General features: G+C 36.2%; 1 protein-coding gene across 6 annotated transcripts in view; it reads left to right on the top strand.

Moving 5' to 3' along the window:
- ST7 (suppression of tumorigenicity 7) overlaps positions 1–18,020 on the top strand; it is a 254,937-nt gene that overhangs the window by 32,245 nt on the left and 204,672 nt on the right. The window contains exon 1 of one of the 6 annotated variants that reach the window (XM_070468818.1): positions 14,343–14,441. The exons of the other annotated variants lie outside the window; for them this stretch is intronic. Coding sequence (XP_070324919.1) covers positions 14,429–14,441 — 13 coding nt within the window. The 5' untranslated portion in view covers positions 14,343–14,428. Of the gene's footprint in view, positions 1–14,342; positions 14,442–18,020 lie in introns of those variants that run through there. 6 annotated transcript variants of the gene reach the window in all.

The following is an 18,020-nucleotide window of genomic DNA, read 5'->3' on the forward strand; positions in this document are numbered from 1 at the left end:
AGTACTTAATTTTTAAAAAAGTGTAAATTAGTATAAATAGTTAAAAATATGACATTTTTCATGTACTGTTTTGAATAGATTGACAAAATAGCCTAAAATATCTCCCATTTTGTTTGATCACTATTATTCATTATGATGGCAGATTTTTTATGTTAGTAATTCATATTATATAAATATAAAATGTAATATTATTTTAACATTGTACAGAGTGGAAAATCTAAAATCTGTTGATTCTTAGTCTTGGTTTTCAATCTACTTCACCTTCAGTTTTCTCCTGTGGTGATGAATCACACATAGTCCTTGTTTTTCCTCTTTGTCTCTGCATTGGTTGTTATTAATATAAAAACATTTCCAGTTTTCTTGATTAGTTATGTATATCAAATTTTTATAAAATGCCATAGAACATTACTGATGATCCCATAAGATTCAGTTCTTTCTTTGCATATTATACTTCCTGCCTAAGTGCTGATGGGCTATGGAAGCAATGACTAACATGAAGCACTGTTTTAAGATATAGTATGCTGAATTCCAAGACATGAATTTAAAAATAAATTATATTCGTGAAAAGTATGTAAGGCATGTTTCTGCTAAAAAAAGGTCCTGGGAAAAAAATCTGAGTTGAATCAAGGAGATGGAGTACCAAGTAAAGAATGGTTCAAAGGACAGATATATATATTTTTTAATCTTTAGGCATTTAACATATTCAAAAAGCTGATATATGAACAAATACATAGATCATAAGTAGAAATGTTTCAGACATGTTTCCCCGGAGAAGGCAATGGCACCCCACTCCAGTATTCTTCCCTGGAAAATCCCACAGACGGAGGAGCCTGGTGGGCTGCAGTCCATGGGGTCACTAAGAGTCGGCCACGACTGAAGAGACTTAGCAGCAGCAGCAGCAGCAGACATGTTTCCCCGGTGGCACTAGTGGTAAAGAGCTCGTCTGCCAGTGTAGGAGATGGAAGAGATGCAGATTTGATCCCTGGGTCCAGAAGATCCCCTGGAGGAGAGGGGACTCCAGTATTCTTGCCTGGAAAATCGCCATGGACAGAGGAGCCTGATGGGCTACAGTACACAGGGTCACAAATAGTCGGGCACGGCTGAAGCAACTTAGCATGCAAACACACACAATTTAATTAACAATAATAAATAAAGGACTTCCTTGGTGGTCCAGTGGTTAAAACTCTGTTCTCCCAATGCAGGGGACACAGATTTGATCCCTAGTCAGGTTACTAAGATCCTGCGTGCTGCACAGCCTGGCCATTAAAAAAAAAAAAAGAAAAAATAATACTAATTTCTGACATTTTACCATTTACAGAATGGTCTTGCATATGAAATATGGGTAATAGATAATGGGTAATGAGCTGAGAGGCTCATACATTTCATATCTGAGAAAACTTGAGGTACATTCTTGCCTAAAGTAGAATTCAAAATTGGATCTTGCTCTGATTCCAAGTAATTTTTCCAACTCATGTCTTTTTCATAGTTGATTTATAGCAGAGTTGATGCTATTTATAGCAGCATCCAATAAAATGAGTACAGTGCCTTTTTAAAGGACAGTGTCCATATTTGGGCTTCCCTGGTGGCTCAGAGGGTAAAGGATCTGTCTGCAGTGCAGGAGACCTGGGTTCAGTCCCTGGGTTGGGAAGATCCCCTGGAGGAGTGCATGGCAACCCACTCCAGTATTCTGGCCTGTAGAATCCCCATGGACAGAGGAGCCTTGGGTTGTAAAGAGTTGGACATGACTGAGCGACTAAGCACAGCACAGCACAGTCCATATTTTACTGGAAATAGTGAAGTTTTCAAAGGAGAAAAGTTGTTACAAGTCTGTCACCCTTTTCTTTACATCTTTTAAAGTTTCAGAATGAACTCTTTTCCTATTTTTTTTTTTTGTTTTTTTGTAAATACAAAGGGATGTATATACAAGGGATGTAAATACAAGGGATGCTGCCTCCAGTTGGTAGCAGTGTAATGTGATTATATATTCTGAATGTTGTGTAAATTTACTGAGATTCAAGGAGTTGCTGTCTATTCAGGTTTGTCCACTTATTCACTCAAGTGGACATTGAGCATTGCTAGGCACGGGAGTTAAGAATGAAATTTTTATTCTTTATATGCTGTTTCATTCAAATTTAAAATTTAACCAAATTTTAAATAAATGCCATTTAACGTATTTCCCTCCAAATTTAGTAATACAAATATATTTATTTTCACCAATCCTTTGTCATTCTTTTAGTAAGCCATTCTGACTTTAATTATATGTATAGTTCCTGGTGACTGCATTTAATCTTAATGTGTTTCGACTAGATGAATATAGTTCCATGTGCTTATATATATTCTTTTTCAGATTATTTTCCCTTATAGGTTATTACAAAACATTGAATATAGCTCCCTGTGCTATATAATAGATTCTTTTGTTTATTTTATATATGAAAGTATATCTGTTACTCCCAAACTCCTAATTTATCCCTTTCACCCTTTTCCCTTTGGTAACCATAAGTTTGTTATCTATGTCTGTGAGTCTATGTCTGTTTTTTTTTTTTATTTTAAGAATATATACTTTTTATTTATGCTATTAAGTCATGACAATTAAAAATGTAAATACAAATATTAAAATTATTCAAGGTGTTGCTTCTTTCCATTCGGTATCACCTTTCCAAATAGGCAGCATTACCATTCCCACTTCTGCACTGGCTTCTCCAATCTCTGCCACTTCAGTAGGCACCGCTGCTGCTGGTTTTCCTGGGAACCGTTGTATCACCATCTTAGCTAAGCAATATCACCAGTTTCATTGGTTGCTGCTGGTGATGCATTGGGCAAATACAGAGGATAATAGATCATTAGAGTGAAATGTTTCTTTTATATTTGAATTGCTGTCATCTATAATTCAAACAGAATATGTCTGTTTGGTAAGTAAGTTCACTTGTATAATTTTTTAGGACTCCACATATAAGTAATATCATATAATATTTATCTTTTTCTGACTTCACTCAATCTGATAATCTCTGGGTCCATCCATGTTGCTCCAATGGCATTATTTCATCCCTTTTTATGGCTGAGTAATAGTCATATATAGATAGATAGATAAATAGAGAGATCTCACATCTTCTTTATTCATTCATCTGCTGATGGGCATTTAGGTTGCTTCCATGTCTTGGCTATCGTGTATAGTGTATTGTAAACATGGGGGTACATGTATCTTTTCAAATTATAGTTTTCTCCAGATATATGCCCAGACGTGGGATTGCTGGATCATATGGTAACTCTATTTTAAGTTTTTTAAGGAACCTCCGTGTTGTTCTCCATAGTAGCTGCGCCAGTTTATATTCCCATCAAGAGTGTAGGAGAGCTCCTTTTCTCCACACCCTCTCCAGAATTTATTTTTTGTAGACTTTTAATGATGACCATTATGACTGGTATAAGGTGATATATAGTTTTGGTTTGCCTTTCCCTAATAATTGATATTGAGCATCTTTTCATGTGCCAGTTGGCCATCTGCATGTCTTCTTTGGAGAAGTGTCTGTTTAGGTTTTCTGCTCATTTTTCATTGGGTTATTTCTTTTGATACTGAGCTATATTAGATGTTTGTAGATTTTAGAAATTAAGCCCTTGTCAGTTCCATCATTTGCATATATTTTCTCCCATTCTTTAGGTTTTCTTCATTTTGTTGATGATTTCTTGTGCTGTGCAAAAACTTTTAAGTTTAATTAAGTCCCATTCATATATTTTTGCTTTTGTTTCCATAATTCTAGGAGACAGATAAAAAATATCTTTCTGTGATTTATGTCAAAGAATGTTCTGTTTATGTTTTCTTCTAGGAGTTTTAGAGTAACCAGTCTTACATTTAGGCCTGTAATTAATTTTAGTTTATTTTTGTATATGGTATTAAAGAATGTTTTACTTTCATTCTTTTACACATAGCTTTCCAGTTTTCCCAGCACCACTTATTGAAGAGACTATCTTTTCTCCTTTGTATATTCTTGCCTCCTTTGTCATTTATTAATTGGTCATAAGTACATGGGTTTATATCTAAGCTTTCTATGTTGTTCCATTGATCTATGTGCCTGTTTTGTATGTGTGTATGTGCCAGTACCACACTGTTTTGATTGCTATAGCTTTGAGTATAATCTGAAATCAGAGAGTGTGGTTTCTCCAGCTCTGTTCTTTATCAAGATTATTTTGGCTGTTTGGAGTCTTTTGTGTTTCTATACAAGTTGAAAATTTTTTGTTCTACTTTGTGAAAAATGCCACTGGTAGTTTGATAAGGATTGCTTTGAATCAATAGATTGCCTTGGGTGTATGATCATTTTAACATAGTGGTTCTCCCAGTACAAGAACATGGTATATCTTTCCATCTGCTTGTGTCATCTTAAGTTTTTTTCCTCAGCATCTTACAGTTTTCTGAGATCTCTTGCCTTCTTGGTTAGGTTTATTTCTAGGTATTTTATTCTTTTTGATGCCATGGTGAATGGGGTTGTGCCCTTAAATTCTCTTTCTGATAGACATTAGCATATGGAAACAGCAGATTTCTGTGTATTAGTTTTGTATCCTGCAACTTTGCCAAATTCATTGATAAGCTCTAGTAGTTTTCTGGTGGCATCTTTAGGATTTTCTATGTGTAGTATCATGCCATATGCAAACAGTGAGTTTTACTTCTTCCTTTCCAATTGGGATTCCTTTTATTTCTTTTTCTGATTGTGATGGTTAGGACTTCCAATACTATGTTGAATAAAAGTGCTGAGAATGGGCATCCTCATCTTGTTCCTGATCTTAGAGGAAATGCTTTCAGCTTTTCACTGTTGAGTGTGTTAGCTGTGGGTTTGTCCTGTATGGCCTTTATCATTTGAGGTATGTTCCCTCTTTGCCCACTTTTTGGAATTTTTAAAGTCATAAATAGATGTTGAATTTTATCAAAAGCTTTTTCTGCCCCTATTTCAGAAGATCATTTGTTTTTTATTCTTCAGTTTGTTAACATGGTGTATTACATTGTTACACCATATCAAATCAATACATTGATTGATTTGTGGATATTGAAAAGTCCTTATGTCTGTGGGATAAATTCCACTTGATCATGATGTATGATCCTTTTACTGTATTGTTGGATTCAGTTTGCTAGTATATTGTTGAGAATTTTTACCTCTGTGTGCATTAGTGATATTGGCCTGTAATTTTCTTTTATCTTGTAATAACTATAATGGATGAGAATCTGAAAAAGAATATATGTACATTAAAAACCAAATCACTTTGGTGTACACCTGAAGCTCCCACCACATTGTAAATCAACTATACTTCAATTAAAAAGAAAAAGACTAATTGGACCTTTAACTGGTAGATTTTTACAGTTTTCAGGCTTTTAGGCTTACTTTACATATAAAAATGAAAACGCTTTTTTTCCCCCTGGGTTGAATGTTTTCCATAGTGAGCTCATTCTGCTTTTGCAGCAATGACAAATCATATAAAGTAAAAAGTGAAAATCGTCAGTATTATACTGCCAAAGGAATACATTGTATGCTTTGTTAAAGTATCTTAAATTTTATTTTATTTAAAAATTTACTGAAAATTTTAAATTGTGGGAAAATTTACATATGTTAAATTTACCATCTTGACTAGTTTTTAAGTGTGCAGTTCAGTGGTGTTAAGTACATTCACATTGTTGTGTAACCAGTCTTCAGAACTTTTTCTTATCTCACTGAAGTGCTATGTCCATTACAATTCCCCTCTCCCCTCCTACCAGCCTCTGCAACAGCCCTCTACTTTCTCTTTCTATGACTTTATCTACTATAGATATCCCATGTAAGTGGAATGATGCAATATTGTGTCTTTCCATGACTGACTTATTTCACTTGTTAGATAATGTCCTCAAGATTCATCCATATTGTAGCATGTGTCAGAATTTCCTTCCTTTTTCTCACCGTATGCTTTTCAAAAAAAAAAAAAAAGTATTAGCATATTATTCCTATTTTTTAAACCTAACAACACATTGCAGGTATCTTCTCAAGAACATCAGTATTTATATACCATTGTGTATGTATCATTTCCATTGCTACCAAGAACAGTGTTCCTGTTCCACAGATGGGGAAAATAAGACCTGGAGGTGAGTGAGTACCTTTCAGTTTACAAGTAACAATGGCAAGGACTAAAATTCAGTTTTGCTTGGTTCTAGAGGCAGTTGAAGCATGGTTTGTATAGACAAAGGATGTGATTATTGTAGAAAAATGAAGCAGTTTTAAAGACAAATTTCTGTGGTAGCTAAAGGACCTGATGTGTGCTTTTATTAATGGAACTTGGATTTTATAGTTGCAGCAGACACAAATATGTGTCTCTGGAAGCATCTTCCAAGTATTATACTGCATTACATTTTCTCTCTTTTTTTTTTTTTTTTAAATTTTTATTAGTTGGAGGCTAATTACTTTACATCATTACAGTAGTTTTTGTTATACATTGATATGAATTAGCCATGGATTTACATGTACTCCCCATCCCAGTCCCCCCTCTACATTTTCTCTTAAATCAGTTATATCTGTGTTAAGAATGCGTATTTCTAAGAAGGCAGCAACTATGCTAATCAGAAGTGTATTTTCAGTGGCCTTTTGAAAAGCCAGAAATAAAAGAGCAGAGAGAAAATTATCTGCTTCTCATCTGAAGGATAATGAAAAGTGAAAATCGCTGAAACCCTCAGTGAGTTACATCAGATATCATAATTAATGTATATCAGATATCATAATTATGTAATCACATAATTACATAATTAATGTAAATAATTAATGTAGCTCTAAAAATTTTAGAGCTAGAAAAGTACCAAAATAATCTAAACCTACTTCTTAATTTCATAAAAATGAGGTGCTGTTGTGAAATAGCTATCCAAAGTAGTTGACTATGCACTTAGTCTTGAAATCTAAGTTTCTTATTTCTCAAGAATTCTCTTTCAGCTACTGTTGGTGAATGGGGTCAGATTTTTCCATACCAAGCTAGCTGTTATTTGTATTTTATACTCTGAGTGTACTTTGTACAAAGTTTCCTGGCTTATAGTATAATTGAGGTGATTTAGAGGTCTTAATGATTTCCATTTTTATATAATTTTTGAGGGCTATAGATGAACGTGGGTTGGAAATGTTTTTGTTACACTGTGAAAATAGTTGACTTCTTACAAGTTAATTCAGTATTTATCACTAATTCTAACATGATGGACAGTGAACCTGTAGTGTGGGCTGTCAAGACTAGATGTTACTCATACCATTAAAATGAAGGGACTTGGAATAGAAGTTTTCTTGAATTTCCCACCCTGATCCATCAAGCTGTTGTTGATGGAATCCATTACCTTTGTGAATTTTGTTAATGGTAGAGACCTAACTGAAAATCACTTCTTTCAAAGAAAGGTCAAATTAACTGTAGTCAAGATTATAGAACCGGGCTGGCAGACTATAGTCCGAGGGCCACCTGTTTCTTCAAGCTAACAATATTTTTTAAAAATATTTTAAGTGGTTAAAAAAAACAAAAGAAGAAAAAATATTTCATGATACATAAAAATTATAAAAAATTTAGTTCCACAGTCTATAAATAAAGTTTTATTGGAACAGACTACATATACTCATTTGTTTATGTGTTGTTTATGGTTACTTTTGCACCAAAATGGCAGAATTGAGTAGCTGTGAGAGACTGAACGGTCCCATGGAATCTAAAATATTTACTGTTTGGTGCTTTGTAGAAAGAGTACTGGCCCCTGTTAAAACATCAAGGTTAGTTTATGTTTGGAGTACATATGGAAATTTGTGACTTTCTTTGCTTACCAAAAACTCTAGCTGAGTAATGCTACATTTTTTGAAGGATTCTCCACTGTGTTTGTTTGTTTTTTGTCTCTGGGACAACCCACAATAATCCATTCATGACTATTTTTCATGACTTCCTTTGCTTATTTTCCAGTGGTTCCTTTTGCCAGCCAGGTGAACAGACTGAAACCACACAGGTCTGTGGTTTTTCTAAAGAAGCTTTCTACAGGAGGATATGTTTGACTTGGGCATCTCTCTGTTTGTTGTAGAAACCTGGATTTGCTTGTGATCTTTCCACTAGAGCTTTGATTCAAGCATATATAAAATGACCCTCACTTTCAAAGTATAAAATTAACAAATGCATTTATTGTTAGATCCATATTTATGGGAAGAAGATCTTAATCTTTCATGTTTTTACCAGCCATTTTTTTTCCACCCTGCATCTCCCCCTCCTTTACCAGGCATTTTAATAATGTTAGTTATATTTCTCATGACTCTTAACTCTATGTCAGGGTTAGTTGATGGATTTCTCACTGGTTTAATTTAAACCTTTAAACTGATGTCTCTTTTTACAATACTGTTCTGACAGAATAAAAACATCAGTGGTATTCCACCTCTTATAAAAGTTATTTTCCCCCTCTCTCCAGCTGTGGTTACTTGATATCATTTTTTTTTTTTGAGCTCATGAAAGCAGGGAGTGACCCTCCTACTTCATAAGAGGTCTGAGTTTTGCAGCTACTGAGAGCTTTGGATCCTGCCACCATTGACCTTATTCTTTTCAAATATAGCGGAGAAGTTGTCTATCTAGAAATAATCCCTATCTCAGGGTTTGTAGTTGTGTAAAGTAGATCTTCTGTCAGGTTTCACCTTGCCTTTGGTCATAATTGTGCTTTTGTGGTGGGTGAGGATGATTGTTAACTTTCTTGAAGAATATATAGCACTGGTCTTGGTCCATGGTATTGAGTTGAACAGTTCCTGTCCTATTTTGTTATCTGGTTGGTGCTTGATGCTGCTGTGTCTTAGTTTATTAAACATTTTGAAGTATGGTGAGCACACTCATGCAAGGAGATGGGCTAATGCTGTTAGAATTTTCTTCAGAGAACCCTTTTGCCGTGGAGTCTTCTCACATATGGGAGGGACTGTGCGATAATCATGCAAACCTGTAAGCAATGAAGGATGGCAGAACATGAAAAGGAAATACTGAGGCTGATGCAGGCTGGAGTGTGTTGGTAGGAAGCATGGATAAGCAGTGACTTCTTAGGTAACCTTTGTTCTCCCTCAGAGTAGATGGAAATTGGAATGAGGCATACCGTTAAGGCGTTTTCACTTAATGACTTGGTGAGGAGGATGAGAATAGAGACGGGAGGGAAAACCCCATCTTTTCATTTCTGGAATAACAGAGTGAGCATTTGTAATCCAAACCTGGGCCTGGGGTTTTAAAATGTGTGATAAAGTGAGTTATTCTATCAGTTGGAAATATGATGTAAGATATTATGGTTCAATTATGGTAAATGGTATTCAGGTTTAAGAGGAAAGTGTAAAGCGAGAGCTCTGTTCATTCTCTTTCTCTAAGGAGGTGAAGGGCTATGGGCTCACATAGCAGGAACTACTCCAGATAGGAAGGCCATGATGAGGAAAGCGAGGACATCTGTGTTTCAACCCTGAGCTGTCATCTGTAGAAAGCTTGGCAATTCCTCTCCAGTCTGTCTCAGTCATGTTTTGGAAGGAGGGGTCACGTTCAGAAGCTTTATTGCTGGTACCCAGAGCTGGTTGTCCTAAGAGGTATGATCTACCAGACCATGAACTCATCAGTAAGCAGGGCCTTCAACCAGTTGTTTCTGTTGTGTTTTGTGAATGTTTGTATTTGCTCACCCCTATGCTGAGTTACTAGGGCTTGTCTAGAGAGGAATAGTGTCTGAATGTTTGGAAAAATTAGACATTCAATGTAAATGCCCTAGATTTCGACAATACCTGCTAGGTTGCTGGTTTCCCACCCTTAAGGTGGGGCTGTTCCCAACACCCTAGCACAATGGAGGAGGGGGTGACGTGGGCTGGAGGAAAAGGAAGAGCTCCCTGCTGGAAGTCACTTCAGTTTTCTCATCCAGCTATAATTGGCTTAAAGTAGAATCCTGTGTTGTTAGAGTTGCACAGGGTTTTAGCGATCATTCAGTTCAACCTCCTCATTTTACCTATGAGGAAAAAGGTAACACACATCTGTAAGTATTCCAGAACTTTTCCAAACCAGAGAGGTAATGAGTAGCAGTGTTGATTCAACAGGTCTGTTTCAGTAATTTTACTTCTTCCGGCTTGGACCATGAAGGGATAGATTATAGCCCGACTCTGGGATGGGGTTTGGGGATGCAGTGTGGGCAGCTCCTGAGTCAGGCAGTTGCACTTAGGACATTTGTCCCTCGGCTGTGGACTGGGAACAGATGGCTTGCACAGAACCTGTGACTCCCATGACTTGTAACTATGTTTTGGGGAGGACTGTGATGTAATTGTTTCTGTGTCTGAGGGGTGCATCTAGGCATACTAGTGAGTCTCCTTTGCTGAGGGTGAGATGAGGCTAGAAAAGACTCTTGGGGAGGAAGGCAGGAGGATCTAGCTGAAGGTGCTGTCCTCCTGAGTAAGCTTTGAAGTTACAGTCAGAGGAAACTGCTCAGCCTTTTTAGAGGCCAGATAAGTCGTATCTTCTGTGACATTTGGAAACTGAAAAGTAGAGGGGGAAGGAGGGACTTGGTGGTTGCTGGGAGAGTGGGGTAGTACACAGTACAAGTCCTTTTACGGTTATAACTGTCTGCACTTGAGTACTTATTTCTGCTTAACTGGCTAGTGCAACTCTCATTTTAAGCTATCACAATGACTTTAAAAGACACTTACTCCTTAGAAGGAAAGTTATGACCAACCTAGATAGCATATTAAAAAGCAGAGACATTACTTTGCCAACAAAGGTCCGTCTAGTCAAGGCTATGGTTTTTCCAGTAGTCATGTATGGATGTGAGAGTTGGACTATAAAGAAAGCTGAGTGCACATTATCAGAGAAATGCAAATCAAAACCACAATGAGGTACCATTACACGCCAGTCAGGATGGCTGCTATCCAAAAGTCTACAAGCAATAAATGCTGGAGAGGGTGTGGAGAAAAGGGAACCCTCTTACACTGTTGGTGGGAATGCAAATTAGTACAGCCACTATGGAAAACAGTGTGGAGATTTCTTAAAAAGCTGGAAATAGAACTGCCATATGACCCAGCAATCCCACTACTGGGCATACACACCAAGGAAACCAGATCTGAAAGAGACACGTGCACCCCAATGTTCATCGCAGCACTGTTTATAATAGCCAGGACATGGAAGCAACCCAGATGCCCATCAGCAGACGAATGGATAAGGAAGCTGTGGTACATATACACCATGGAATATTACTCAACCATTAAAAAGAATTCATTTGAATCAGTTCTAATGAGATGGATGAAACTGGAGCCCATTATACAGAGTGAAGTAAGCCAGAAAGATAAAGACCATTACAGTATACTAACACATATATATGGACTTTAGAAAGATGGTAATGATGACCCTATATGCAAGACAGAAAAAGAGACTCAGATGTATAGAACAGACTTGTGGACTCTGGGAGAAGGCGAGGGTGGGATGTTTCAAGAGAACAGCATTGAAACATGTATATTATCTATGGTGAAACAGATCACCAGCCCAGGTTGGATGCATGAGACAAGTGCTCGGGCCTGGTGCACTGGGAAGACCCAGAGGGATGGGGTGGAGAGGGACGTGGGAGGGGGGACTGGGATGGGGAATACATGTAAATCCATGGCTAATTCATTTTAATGTATTACAAAAACTACTGTAATGATGTAAAGTAATTAGCCTCCAACTAATAAAAATAAATGGAAAAAAAAAAAATAAACCACCAAGTTGATCAACTCTCTAAAAAAAAAAAAAAAAAGAAAGCTGAGTGCAGAAGAATTGATGCTTTTGAGATGTGGTGTTGGAGAAGACTCTTGAGAGTCCTTTGGACTGCAAGGAGATCCAACCAGTCCGTCCTAAAGGAGATCAGTCCTGGGTGTTCACTGGAAGGACTGATGTTGAAGCTGAAACTCCAATACTTTGGCCACTTGATGCAAAGAGCTGACTCATTTGAAAAGACCCCTGTGCTGGGAAAGGTTGAGGGCAGGAGGAGAAGGGGACAAAAGAGGATGAGATGGTTGGATAGCATCCTGACCTGATGGACATGGGTTTGGGTGGACTCTGGGAGTTGGTGATAGACAGGGAGTCCTGGCGTGCTGCAGTTCATGGGGTCGCAAGGAGTCGGACACGACTTAGCGACTGAACTGAACTGAATGACTTTAGACATTATCCCTTTCATTCTGTGTATCTGTTTTTCTGTGTGTTGGGATTGAACATAGACTATAATGAGAGTTTTTATAAACTGAATTAAAATATTTGGCAAACTGCAGAACTGGTTTTATTGGAAAGAATGAACTTAGTTTTTGGAAATGATCTTTCTTGTTCTGCTTCCATTTATTGATCATCTATCTGTGGAGGTGGTCTGTGTAGTGGAAGCACAAAAAATCTGTGAGGCTACTTGGGTTGAATCCTTGCTTTGTTATGTATGGTGTGTGACCTCAGTCAAGTTACACACCCTCCACACTTCAGTTTCCTCACCTATAACATGAGGATAATACCTCACAGGGTTATCATATGGGTTAAGTTATTAATGCATGATTTAGAACGATGACTGGCCACATTAAGTGCCGTTTACATACTAGCTGTTGTCACAAACCAGATGTTGATCTAGGCCCTTTGTCACTTAGTTGAGATCAGAGAGATTTAAAAACTTGCTTCAGGTCATCCAGTTAAGGAATGACTTAAACCTTGTCTGTCTGACACAAAGCCTGGCTCTTAACCACTCTGCTGGCTTTCTGGGGTGGGGTGAATCACTTAACTGTGGACTGTAGGTTTTAGAGCCATCTACCCATCTGTCTGTCTGTCTTCTACTTTCTAATTTGGATTTTTCATTATGTTCTTCTTTGTGAATAAAATGCATTTCCTTAAAATATCTGTGATTTAAGAGTTATAAAATATAAAGGATAAAAATAAAACAATTATTCTTAAAATAATGGTGCTCAAATCCATGCTGACTGTACTAAGTTGTGAAACGCTTAAAACGTCATTTCATGTGACATCTGATAATGGCTATCAGTATTTCCACATACCTGTAAGTTGTGTGGAAATTAAGACAGCTATTACTAGGAATTTTTAGCTTACCATTTTAAAACAATCATAATGTTTTAGCCATTCGCACATTTTAATTACCAGGAAAAAAGTATATCAAATTTTTATGGCTCATGGAAAGCTCCCCAGTCAGTACCCTAGATTGAGATAAAGAGAATTAAAGCCCCAGAAGACAGGGCTGCTTAGCAACAGTGACAGGTGAGGTTGATGGGAATTAACAGCTTTTGACTGTTAGCAGAATGGTGGTGTGATGGGATCTGCTTATGGTAATGAAGCATCGCCTAGATGGCTGAATGTAATGATGCTTTCTTATTCATTTCATAGAATTATAGATGATGTTGGGCTCAAAATGTTTAGATTTCTGTACTATATATATTTCTGATGTTATATTGAAAATAAGAATCATATTGTTTAGTATTATCAGCTTTGTAATTATCTTATGGAGAAACTTATTCCATGGAAAGAAAAGTAGCAAAATATCCTACTACAATAAAACCACTCAAAACATCAATACTTTTCTTTCTCAAAGTAGTTGCAGGTAGTAGTTGCAGTTGTAGTAGTTGCAATTACTATATTTATAAACTGGAAATTATCCAACCCTTCAGGTTGCTGAAAAAAAAAAGACAGCTGATAAAAAATTTTAAAATGTATATCTTGTCTCTGGGCAAGGTCTAAAGAATTGTGTCAAGATGAAGTAACCATTCTTAAGGTTTCTTTAGCCAGGACATATTCAAGTTGAAAACAGTTGGTAATGAAGGAAAAGATGGCTCAGTGCATGTGGCAATGTGACATAAAAGATTACATCAGATACAGTCTGTCACAGGAATGACCATATGTCCTTTTCATCTGATGTCTGTCTCAGAACTCAGACAAATGAGTTAAAGGTTTTAGATATGCTTTAAAGGATTGTTCTTTCATCACCTGTATTAGGTTTGTTTACAAATCAAATGTGTTTCAAATAGATCACATGTGCATACTTATCAAAGGAATGAACATAATGACAAAAGACTATTTTTCCTAAAAATTTGGTTGCTGACTCCTTTCAGGTTATGCTGCTTGGTAACGTTGAGTACTAGGATGAAGTACACATATTTTGAGTTCTTTTCACTTAGAGAAAGAAGGAAAATTTATTTTTTCCCTAGTTTTAAACTAATAATGCAGGAATGAAATGGGAAGAAATAATACTTCTTTTCTAAGAAAGACTTTTCTAAGGCTGACTTTAAAAAAACAGGCAAAGGAGAGCAGAGCCATGACCGTTGCAACTTGAATAGAGATAAGCAGAAGTGTGTGTGCTCAGTGTCACATGGCAGGAGGCTGTCCCCAGAGCAGTTTGCCTGTCCAGGGAGCTGTTTCATTTTGAGTCTGATAGAGTTTTACTTTGGAAAATACCCAGTTCCCTGCCTACTGCTTCTCTATGGATTATACAGGTAAAATTAAATTTAAAATATTTTCCAGCCATGTAGAATTACTTAAAATATACTATTTTGAATTAGTATTTTTAAAATTACATTGGTTATGTTTTTAAAATGAAGGTATTTAAAAAATTATTATGCATGAGTTTACTCCTGTTGTATGTATTACTTTGTTGTATACAAATCATGATTAATTTAGCATACATATATACTTAAGGGAATTTGTCAGACATATGCTTGTTGTTTCATGTATTTTAGTTTGAGTCATACTCAAGCAGACTTAAAATAAACAGCAACTCATATTTAATTCACATTTTGACCCTCTGGTCAAAAAGCTTTAGAGTACAAACATCTGAATTCAGACTATGCCACAGAGAGAATAATATATACACACAGTCTACGGAGACTGTAAAACATTTTTGACATTGTGGTGGTGGTTTTGTACATGTGTGTGGCCCCATCTTTTTAGATGGAGTTGACATAGTGAAGTAAATTGGAGAATTTCAGTTTTTTCCCTAAATTTCTGAGTGTAACTAGCCTCTTCTTTTTTTAAACTGATTAACCTTGTTCTTAGTTTCTATTTTCACTGAGTGGTAAGTTGGTACAAGAGTAAAGTTAAGGTTAAGTTAACCATGGGTGTGGTTCTTGACGAGTAAGTAGGGGATTCCCTTAGATTGGATGGGGTGAAAGTGGGGTTGAGAGGTGAGGTGGTGATAAGGAGGTAAGGGCATGGATCTTTGCTCAAAATGTGTGCAACTAGTTCAGAATTATATTTCCCTAAATTTGAACTTTTGGATTATGGTGACACTTTTCTGACATATTCCTTATAAACTGAACAACAAAAACTTTAGAAGGTTTTTCTACCAGGGCAGAGACCTATTTTCTGTACCCCAAATAATGACAAAATCCTAGTGTGCATTTAAATTAAGCACTTGTTCTTTATAAATGACCCCTTTTGCTCTATGGATAGATCTTTGGCAAGATAACTAATTATGGTGAAAATCAAATTATTGTGAAATTGTTAATAAAATGCAAATTTTAGGTGCTTGCTATGTAAAGGACTTTTGTGATGAATATTTTTTGAAGCTAAAACATTTAGAAGTAATTATCCCAAATACTGAAATACATTTTTTCTATAAATCCATATTTCCTATTTTAGAGTTCTTTAAAGCAAATACAACAATAGTATCTCTCTCTCTCTCTCTCTCTCTGGATTTTGGATTTCTTTTCCTTTTGACTTTACTGTACCATAATTTTGTGCCAGGACTCTGAAATAGAATATACTTATTTGTTAGAAGGCTTGCTTGTATGTTAGAAGGCTCTATGTCTGTTTCTATGTTGAAGCAGGAAGGGATACACTTTATAGACATACATAAAGAAATAAAATTTCTGAAGTCCTACCAGGGAGCTTCACTATACATATATTTTTAATTATAAATTTGTAAAATTTTTGTCCCAAAGAACAGAATCACTGATTTTTAAAATTTTTCTGTAGTTTATATATTGCCATTAAAACACTTCTTTGTTGTTTTTTAAGTAATAACCCATACATGGTATTTTTTTCCATAGATGATATTTTAAAAGACACACAACTTTAACATGCTAAATAAGCATCAAGAGGAATACTAAGAAAATAAAACTTTAATGTGAACAAAGGATTCAGCTCCAGAGGAACTCCAGATATGACACTTTTTAAATTGCTGTATATCCTCTTAAGAGAAAATGAGGTTTAAATTCTTACCAAATTAATAGAGATAATTAAATTAATTAAATTAGTTGTCTGATGTGGTGGGAAGTTAGTTTGAGTGTTGTCTTCTACGGTCATTTTTAAAAAATATTTCCATATTTGCTAAAATAGGCATATTTGGTATATTAAACTTTGATGAGAAGAACACATGTTTTCGGCTCATGGGAGAGTGAATTCTTTTGCATTCAAAAATAGAATTTATTTTGCTGTCAGCACAGTTCAGCACAACCACTTTTGTATTAATGAGCATCACAGCACTAGAGGGGTTAACTTCCAATAGAAAATTGAGTGTTGATTATTTAAGAATAGATTTATTTTGTTTTTCTGGAAAGTTCTTTTCCCCATGTGGTTTCCATGTTACCCATGTGGTTTCCTCTCAGTTTTTCAAGTCTCTGTTGAAAAGTCATCTTTTTAGGATGACATTACTTGACAGTTTTACCTAAAATAACCCTCCCGTTCAATCACTCCTCATCCTCTAATTCCTCTTATCTTTCTTTATAACACATACCCTCACTGAATATATTACATGTTTGTTTGTCTGCCTCACCCTCTGGAATATAAGCTCCATAGAGGGGGGAGTTTGTTAATTGCTGTACCCTTAGGGTGCAGGAACAGTAGGCTTTCAGGAAATAGTTGTTGAGTCAATTTATGATTCAGGTTTCTTCTAAAAATTACTATCGACCTGCTTTAAGATTTTACTATTGTTTTTCTCACAACATTCTAGTTTAACAATAATTATTTTGACCACTAAATTATTTTGAATGTTGATCTCTTCTTTCATTACTAATTTTATCCTGAAATTAACAGTACTCACTTTACTAATAGACGGACAGGGTAGCAGGCAGGCAAGGTCACAGGCAGGCATAATTGGACATAATTGATAATCCAAAGATCACTTTGGTTTTAGAGTATATTATGTGATTTTATGAAGGAGTATGGAGGACATAAGTCAGTTTTATTCTTCCTTCATTTCCTTTCTTTACATTTTCCTCAGGTAGCATATTAAAATTTGTCTTCATTCTCTGAGCTCAAGTTAGTTGCCCAGAGGAGAGAATGGGAGCAAACTAAAATTTCAAAATCTGTGTTTTCAAAGATGGGTCTTCAGCCATATGGATCCCAACCTTCCGGAGGTATTTAGAAATACCTCTGACATCTGAAGGTTACAGAGACCTTAACAGAAATTAGAGGCTGTCATATGTGTCCAGGTTTGCGGCAAGTGAGACCTAATGTTTTTTAACATACTGATCCTGCTATGCTGTGCTTAGTCGCTCAGTCATGTCCAACTCTTTTCGACCCCATGGACTGTAGCCCGCCAGGCTCCTCTGCCCATGGGGATTCTCCAGGCAAGGATACTGGAATGGGTTGCCATGCCCACCTCCAGGGGATCTTCCCAACCCAGGGATTGAATCCAGGTTTTCCACATTGCAGGCAGATTCTTTGTCAACTGAGCCCTAGGGAGGCCTGATCCTACTATAGTTATCTAAAAAGTAGATGTCTTGAAAAATAATGCAGCCTTTAACTTACTGTTAGAAGTCTTTGCCAAGAAATAAATATAGGCACTCAGAAAATGTACTTACATATGCACATATACACTTTCACGTATGAGCTGAAGAGAGGAGCTACATCAATGAGTTGGCAAGAAGTTGTTGTATATAGACTATGGAGAGTACATTTGTCACTCAATATCTGCAGGAGATGGTTTCAGACTATCCCAACCCCAAATCTGCAGATGCTCAAATACCTTATATAAAAATTATGTAGTGTTTGCATATAACCTACACACATCCCCTCTGCATATTTTGAATCATCTCAAGATTACCTATAATACCTAATATGAGATAAATGCT

The sequence above is a fragment of the Odocoileus virginianus genome, chromosome 1, assembly GCF_023699985.2.
Source record: "Odocoileus virginianus isolate 20LAN1187 ecotype Illinois chromosome 1, Ovbor_1.2, whole genome shotgun sequence".
Classification (NCBI taxonomy): Eukaryota; Metazoa; Chordata; class Mammalia; order Artiodactyla; family Cervidae; genus Odocoileus; species Odocoileus virginianus.